Source organism: Schistocerca americana, chromosome X, assembly GCF_021461395.2.
Source record: "Schistocerca americana isolate TAMUIC-IGC-003095 chromosome X, iqSchAmer2.1, whole genome shotgun sequence".
In the NCBI taxonomy this organism is placed as follows: Eukaryota; Metazoa; Arthropoda; class Insecta; order Orthoptera; family Acrididae; genus Schistocerca; species Schistocerca americana.
The window spans coordinates 445430537-445439628 of NC_060130.1; the positions used below are offsets into that span (position 1 = coordinate 445430537).

Here is a 9092-nt window from a genome sequence, read left to right on the forward strand (position 1 = left end):
TGAAGAGGAGAAGGTTGTCTGTTCCACAGACTCTTGCATAGGCATTCCTGACAAGAGAGAAGCAACTAAAGGAGTTGAAAAGAAATAAGTCACCAGATCCAGATGGAATCCCAATTCAGTTTTATAGAGAGTACTCTGTGGCATAGACCCCTTACTTAGGTTGCATTTATCGTGAATCTTGTGCCCAGTTCAAAGTCTCAAGTGACTGGAAAAGACTGCTCATGACGGCTGTATATAAGAAAGGTAAAAGAATGGACCTGCATAATTACAGACCAATATCCTTAATATCAGTTTGCTGCAGAATTCGTGAACACATTTTGAGTTTGAATAGAATAAATTTCATTGAGACAGAAAAGCTCCTGTCCACAAATCAGCACGGATTTAGAAAGCATCACTCATGTGAAACTCGGCTTGCTCTTTTCTCATCTGATGTCCTTCAAACAGTGGATAAAGGGCAATGTGCAGTTTCCATATTCCCAGATTTCTGGAATGCATTTCACACAGTGTCCCAATGCAGACTGTTAAAAAAAGGTCCAAGCATAGAGAATAGGTTCTCAGATATGAGAGTGGCTCAAAGACTTTGTAAGTAGTGGAACCTAATACATTGCCTCAATGGTGAGTGTTCATCAGAGACAAGGGTAGTGTCAGGAGTGACCCAGGAAAGTGTGATAGGGCCACTTTTATTCTCTATATACATACCATATTTACCTGATTATAAGACAAGAATTTTCCCCAAATTCACCATCTGAAAAATATGGGGTCATTTATATTTGCAGATTAAATTATTTCTGCTGAGGTCACTGTATTTAAATTATTTAATGGATGAATATAGAGGTCATCTGACATTTACAGATGAAGCTTTCTCTATTGAAGGTCCGTACAAATTTATTTTAAAGAATTCCAAAGTGTACGGCTTAGCAAATGATACTTTCGTTCAAATATGCACGACGTCTCCAGATACACCAAAGCACTCCTGCACTCAATACAGTATCGACCTTGCTCCAACAATCACATGACATTTGACTTCTGGCACCAGTGCCAGGAATAGTGGAGAAATCGAACTAACCACTCCTTACGACAATCTAATCCTCCACTTAAAAACTGACAGCTTTGTTAAACACAGGAGGAAATAGCATTAAATTATATCAACTTATTAACTTTTGTTGGATCTGAACAGGTGTGCCATAAAAATTCTCATATATACATGGATACTGTATACATACAATTATGCTTATTTTTAAGTAAAGGGAACGTTTAGAGGAGAAAATCTTTTCATTAAAAAACCATTACATGATTCTGAACCCAAATAATATTTTACTGGTTGTTGGAAACTGTAATGATTTACCAAGTGTGTTGCAAATGAGAAATTTGACTGCTGTTTATGTCTTAGAATACGCTGGAAAAATTTGGAACAAGGTGGCGACATTCAGGTGAAACGAGAAAAAAAATTAAGCCAGAATTAAATGTGTCACAAATGAAATAAATCACATTATACTGACTAAAATTGTTATTACAAAAATGAATTACAGCAGACCGGTTGTGGACATACTGGTACCAACAGATGTCACTAGATCATGGACTGAGCAAAAGTTGAGAATTGCACTGAATCATGATTGCGATCATTTAATTATGAATTTGTTGTTGTTGTTACATATGGCCTGCACCCAAGCAGTTATTGCCATCTGTGCTTCACTGTTGTTACAGCACATATTTGGAAGGGAAACAATGACACCAGCTTGGCTGAGAAGTGAGAACTATGATGAGTGCGAGAACGGGGGTGTTGAGCAGGTAGCAAATTTCACTGTGCTGCCAGCCATGGGAATCAACACTGTGAACTTTGGCTTTTAATGAACATCTGCCACATTTAAACATTGCAGTTTGCCTGAATCTATTTGTACTCAGATTCAAACTAACTTCAAAATTGGACAAATTCTCAACAACAGCACACACATCTGCAGGAGATGGTAAAAGTCTAGATTGGGGCTAGTGGTGTACTTATGTGTTTCATGTAACAATGTTGTCAACGCTCACTGTTGGGAGTGACGGGAATGATAGGGCATGGGTCAGCTGCTGGCCAATGAGGGAGCAGCAGACTGGCTTTATGTTTGGCAGCAAGATATATTGTAACATTCTCACATAAGTATAGAAGCAAAATCTAGGTTGATGTGGATGACTAGGAAAACCAATCCTATATTGTTTGAATACAGCATTAATAATGTGCTGTTTGACACAGCGCAGTGATTAAATATCTAGGTGTAAGGTTGCAAAGTGATATGAAATGGAATGAGCACGTCTAATTGATAGTCGGGAAGGACTTCATTTTGTGGGAGAATTTTGGAAAGTATACCTCATCTATAAAGGAGACAGCATATATAATGCTAGTGCAGCCCATTCTTTAGTACTGCTTGAGTGTTTGGGATGCCCACCAGGTTGGTCTAGAGGAAGACCTCAAAGCAATTCAGGGGCATGCTGCAAGATTTGTTACTGTTAGATTTGATCAGCATGCAACAAAAATGCTTTGGGAACTCAAATGGGAATCCCTCGAGAGAAGGTGACACTTTTTTGTGAGATGCTATTGCAGAAACTTAGAGAACCAGCATTTGAGGCTGCAGATCAGTTCTACTGCCATCAACATACATTTTGTGTAAAGATCATGAAGGAAAATGAGAGAAATTACAGCTCATTCAAAGGCGTATAGACAGTCATTTCTCTCTCACTCTGTTTGAGAGTGGCACAGGAAAGCAAATGACTAGTAGTGGTATGTGGTAACCTCCACCACGCATCGTACGGTGGCTTGTGAAGTATGTATGTAGATGTAGATATTGGCTGACCAGCGACAGCCACAATACAGTTCACTGAAAAAAAATTGCCTTTTAGTGATGCAAGCAGTTACCACCCAATGGGGTACTACAAAAACACTTTTATTTAGCTTCTGAGACGTTAGACATACAGACGTGCAAAATCAAATCTTGCAGTGTATACAGTTTTGGCTAGTTCATCACAGCTCCATGGAATGCATTTGTTACTTATTCTTTTAGGTAGTCAGTTTGTAAATTTGGTTTTTCCAAATTCATTAAGGTCAGTACAACTTTTTGTTATGTTATTTCATTTATGATGCATGCTGTAGTTTATGGACAGCTATTTGTACAAATACATTAAAATCTAGCCTTTTTTCCTTCCATATTGTTATTTAAGTTACCAGGTCTTTGAATTTCTTCCTGATCCTCTCACTTTCTTTCAACTCGCCTTCCCCCCCCCCCCCCCCCCCCCCAATTGCTTCCCCCTTACAATATTTGTTGACCACATTTTGTCTGTGGACTTAATCTTGTTGTGCCTGCTCTCGTTATTCTGTTCCATCTGTTCCCATGAGTCTCCCTACTTAGTTACCTGGTTTGTCTCCGGCAAAATATTAACTTCTCTCTGAGAATTACTGTGCAGCATACACCTACACCCCCCCCCCCCCCCCACCACCACCACCACCCTCTCTCTCTCTCTCTCTCTCTCTCTCTCTCTCTCTCTCTCTCTGCTTTTTGTCACATTATTAATATTTTACAATTGCCTTTTTAGGCTCTCCTGCCAAATAATAATGAACCTCAGGCCACAAAAGTGAACCCAGAAACAGGAAATGCAGTTCCTGTTTACTATGAAGAGGAGGATGATGATGAAGATGAAGACACACTTCTTAGTAGAGTTCCAGAGGATACTACAGTTTTACAGGAGTGTGTAACTGCATCTCAAGGTTGCCTGCTGCTGCTTGTTTTAAAACAGCACCTCAAAGACCTGTATGGAATCAGTGATGCGTAGGTGTTCAGCTGTATCATTTATTGGAAAGCCGTTGTTCATAGTGCACTGAGACTCTGGTTAATTTTGTAAATTTTATTACAGGAAAATAACACAATATTCTCCATCAGAGTCTGCAAAAGTATATGAAAAAACTGTCAATCGTCGAACAGCATCACATTTTGATCCTAAAAATACACTTCAAAAATTAAGACAAGGTTCACCACCACCAGTTCTTGATGAAACAGCAAGAAGAGCTCTTATTGAGCAGTACTTGGATGTAAGATTTAATTTTTTTTTTTTTTATGCTCTGGTGTGGAGTTTAATGTATTACTTCACATTGTTAATTTTTTGTTTAGTTCAAGCAGATGATGTTGAAATTCGATCCTGAAGATCCTGATGATGATGATGACCGTATAACAACTTCAAAATCATCTTCAAAACCAGCAGAAGATGCCAAAGAAAACAACGAAGAAAATCGAACTGACCGTACGACACAACAGACTGAAACAGCACAGTCAGAAGTAAAGGTATGGCATTTGTAATGTTAAACTCTTGTCATAAAGAAAAGTAACTGTAGTTGTCAATTTACATAAGGTAATTGTACCATTAGTATTCACCCGTACTAGAAACAGTTTGTTAGCCTGCTCCATCTTTTCCTCAAACTTCCTTTTAACCAGGTACACAGTCTACTGAAGACATAAAGGAAATAAAGCAGATCAGCTGAAACTATATTGAAATTTGCCCAGTTGTTTACATTGAGGTGACAAAAGTCATGGATACCTCCTAATATTGTGTTGGACTGCAGTTTGGCTGGCATAGTGCAGTGGCTTGACATGGCATGGACTCGACAAGTTGCTGGAAGTCCCATGCAGAAATAATGAGCTATGCTGCCTCTATAACCATCCATAATCGCGAAAGTGTTGCCACTGCAGGATTTTGTTTATGAACTGACCTTGCAATTATGTCCGATAAATGTTCAATGGGATTCATATCAAGTGATCTGGGTGGCAAAATCAGTCATTGGAATTGTCCAGAATGTTCATCAAGCAAATTGTGAACAATTGCAGCCTGTGATATGGCATATCGTCATCCGTAAAAATTCCATTGTTGTATAGGTACATGAAGTTGATGAATGGCTGCAAATGGTCTGCAAGTAGTCAAATGTAACTATTTCCAGTCAATGATTGGTTCAGTTGGACCAGAGGATCCAGTCCATTCCATGTAAACACAGCCCGCACTATTATGCAGCCACCTCAAGTTTGCATAATGCCTTGTTGATAACTCGGGTCCTTGGCTTCGTGGTGTCTGTGCTTCACTCAAACGCTATCATCAGCTCTTACCAACTGGAATCAGGACTCGTCTGACGAGGCCATGGTTTTCCAGTTGTCAAGGGCCAAGTATATGCTGCAGGCAAGGTCATGCTGTTAGGAATGGCACCTGGGTCAGTTGTCTGCTGCTATAGCCCTGTTATGCCAATTCTGCTGCTGTGTCTTAACAGATGTGTTTGTCATACACCCCACATTGATTCCTGCGGTTATTTCAATCAGTGTTGCTTGTGTGTTGGCACTAACAACTCTACACAAACACTGCTGTTTTCAGTCATTAAGTGAAAGTCATCAGCCACTGCATTGTCCATTGTGAGAGGTAATGCCTGAAATGTGGTATTCTTGGCACACCGTTGACACTATGGATCTCTGAATTTAGAATTCGCTAACAATTTTCGAAATGGAATGTCCCATGAGTGAAAGTGTTTGAGTTGTAACTCCATTTTAAGGTGACAGTTGTACATTTTAATCAGCACAGGTTTCAGGAATTTTATGCATTTTTGTTTTATTAGTCATATGTCTTGTCAATGAAAAGTGTTACATCCAGATGCTCTTCAGAATAATGAATGTTATACACAGCAAAAAAAACTGCTCGACTGCTACGGTCGCAGGTTCGAATCCTGCCTCAGGCATGGATGTGTGTGATGTCCCTAGGTTAGTCAGGTTTAAGTAGTTCTACGTTCTAGGGGACTGATGACCTCAGATGTTAAGTCCCATAGTGCTCAGAGCCATTTGAACCATTTGAAAAAAAAACTGCTGAAAAGGTAATGGTGTTACATTCCTGAGAGCTGCGTAGGTGAAGTAAAAACTAAAGAGGTTTTTCTCTGAAATGGAGACTACACACTTTTGTGTGTTGGGTTTCAAACAGTTTGAAACTTGACAGAGAGTGACCACCACAAAGCACTTTTATGTCTCACGATAGTGAATGAAAGTTTGAATGATGTCACTGTGGTATATGCCAGTACAGTGGGCAACCTACGCTGCTGACAATCCACCATGCTGTAAACTGTCAATGTGAACATGGTCTAACCTTGAAATTACCCTTAGAGACATGCTCACAGACTGAACAAGTTACACAAGCTGCATGTTGTGGAGATGACACAGTGAACTGAGAATGCAGGTTTACTTTTGTCTGTTATGCAGTTGGCTGTACATAAATAGCCCCTTGGTTCAAAAGAGTATTGAGTGTGAGGTTTCAAATGAGGTGGTGCAAAACCTTTTTAAGATGTGTATGAACAACCCATGTTTAGTTGCTGGTTGGTCCCTCCCTCATCTACTGCTAATTTTACTTTTGTAATCATCATCTTCTTCTTCTTCTTCTGTCTGGAGATTGTTTTGATGCAGTTCTACACGATAGTTTATCCTGTGTGAGCCACTTCATCTTCACATAACTATTGCAACCCACATCTGCTTGAATTTGCTTACTGTAGTGAAGCCTTGATCTTCTCTACAATTTTTGCTCCCCCTCCCCTCATCCCCCACTTCTATTCATCATCAGTTGGCTATTCCTTAATGTCTCAGAATATGTCCTATTGATGGATTTCTCCTTTTAGTCAAATTGTACCATAAACTTCTTTCCTCACTAGTTTCATTCAGTATCCCTACATTACTTGTCCTATCTGCTGATCTAATTTTCAGCATTCTTCTGTAGCACTTCATTTTAAAAGCTTCTCTTCTCCTTAATAAACTTAAATTTATATTAGACATTAATTTTTTGCATTTTTATAAACACTTTCTTTTCTGTTGCTAGTCCGCATTTTATACCCTCTTTATTTCCGCCATTGTCAGTTATTTTGCTGAGCAAATAGTAAAACTCATCTACTACTTAGCATGTCACTTCCTAACCTAATACATTCCAGTCAACTGATCATCTAAGTCTTCTGCCATGTGCTGGAATTACAATATCATTAGCAAATGTTACAGATTTTATTTCTTCTCAATGAACTTCAGTTCTGTTTCCAAATTTCTCTTTAGTTTCTTTTGCTGCTTACTCAATATACAGACTAAATAACATCAGGGATAAGTTACAGCCCTGTCCTACTCCCTTCTCAAACTACTGCCTCCATTTTGTATCCTCAGTCTTAAAACTGCAGACAGGTTTGTGTGCAAGTTGCAGATAACATTTTGCTTCCTGTATTTTATCTCAGCTAGTTTCAGAATTTGAGTGTATTCTAGTTTACACTGTCAAAACCTTCCCACAAATGCATGAATGACACAAATGTAGGTTCATCTGTATTCATTCTATCTGACTTTCCTTTTCTCAAATCTGTCTGTCTGTCCGTCTGTTACAGTAAATGGCATTTTGTCATATCTTTTTTTCATATTCACAAGGCCTTCTTTGAATTTATCTCTGATGTTAATGTGGGAATTCACACCTTTTGCTGTTTATATTATGCAGTGGACTCATAAAATACCTGTGAACTGAAAAGCTGAAAATTAATGGTATTTGTCTTACTTTCACCCTTTTGTATTTTGGATGAATATTAGTAATTTGTGGTATACGGTGTTTCTCAGTCACAATCTGATATCAAAAGTATGTGTAAATAATGTACAAAAGCCACCACATAATGTTAAATGTAAGAATGGCATGCCACAATGACATTTCTGGTTGTTTCGATGACATCTACTAGTATATGCATGAACTGTGTGTTCAAGACTTACCAACCAAAATCAAGTATCACTTCTGGAAAGAATGACATTTTGTTGTCAGAGAATGTGATTGTTTGAAATGTTCACACTTCATTTTCTTTTGATAAAATTACAGAATGATTCAAAAATGTAACTGGTTCATCTTTCACCTGTGTGCTCTATTCAATATGAGAAATCCATTGTGATCACTGTTTGCAGTTATCATTGTAGTGGCTGTCAAACTTTAATGTATTATTTATTCATTTATGGAATATTTCATTAGCTCTTGGAGAAACAGAAAAATATTAAAACCTGAAATACGTAATCAGTTGTCTGGTGATGACCTAGAGAGCCAAAAGCTTTTTCACAATAAAATATCAAATAAGTATTATTGTGGAACATTAATACTGTGTATTTCATTTTTAATATTATTTCTTCATTTGTCTATGCGTAGCATTGGTAAAATATAATAAACATACTTTTTCTGTTCTCTCTGTTCCTCTCTTAGGTCAGAAAGTGGTCAGTCTAAGTCACAGTAGTTAATGTTTTGAAACTTTCTGTGATTCAGTCAAATGGAAATAACATTACTAGTTGCTGAATCTTTGTGTAATGTTTGTGTCATGCAGTGATATTCAACATAAATGCATCACCTTGATTTCTGAATGCTTGTTATTACAACAATGTTGTTTCAGGAAACACCACAGAGGGTACCAAAGTTAACCATTGTACCTCCTAAACCACCAGAATCTCGGCCACATCGTGCTCACAAAGCACACAAAACAGAACGGCATAAAAAACACAGGCACAAAAAGAAGAGACGGAAGATTGCTGATGAGGATAGTGATAATGAATACAGTGATCCTGATTTTCTTGTGTAAAAAATAAAAAAATTAAAAAAAATTGTTGTGTACAGTGATGACAGTTTTTTCTGATAATGTGTACGAGATGTGTTATCACATCTGAACTTTTGCAAAACTTTTGAAGTGCAATGAACGGACTGTTTCACTAAGTTATTGTAAAGCACAAATTCATTTGAGGTATCTTGGAAAGTGAAAAGTTAATTTATTTAAAAACTGGAAATGTGTTTCTTTAAAAAAAAGGACTATATAAATATCAGAGTATGTTTTATTATTTTTTACTGAAATTTTATTTGACTTACCTTTTTCAATCATGTGCACTACTAAAGACTGCACAGCAGCCGACTATTCCAGATGGTACAAAAATCATTGTGTTAAGCAATATGGTAGATGAAATGAAGAGTCAAATTGTGGCTGTTGCTATATTCTGCAACAGCTGCCCTTATATTTTTAATCATGGGACCCTTCTTTCTAGGAAAGAAAGACCCTATTTCAAAAG

The 9092-nt window shown here is 37.8% G+C and overlaps 1 protein-coding gene across 1 annotated transcript in view; it reads left to right on the top strand.

The window, feature by feature from the left end:
* The window catches only part of LOC124556430 (nipped-B-like protein), a 395074-nt gene extending 386222 nt beyond the window's left edge, over window positions 1-8852 (top strand). Inside the window, exons 31-34 of the mRNA XM_047130386.1 lie at window positions 3568-3800; window positions 3886-4060; window positions 4140-4310; window positions 8429-8852. Coding sequence (XP_046986342.1) covers window positions 3568-3800; window positions 3886-4060; window positions 4140-4310; window positions 8429-8614 — 765 coding nt within the window. The 3' untranslated portion in view covers window positions 8615-8852. The remainder of the gene's footprint in view (window positions 1-3567; window positions 3801-3885; window positions 4061-4139; window positions 4311-8428) is intronic.
* The last annotated feature ends 240 nt before the right edge of the window (window positions 8853-9092 follow it).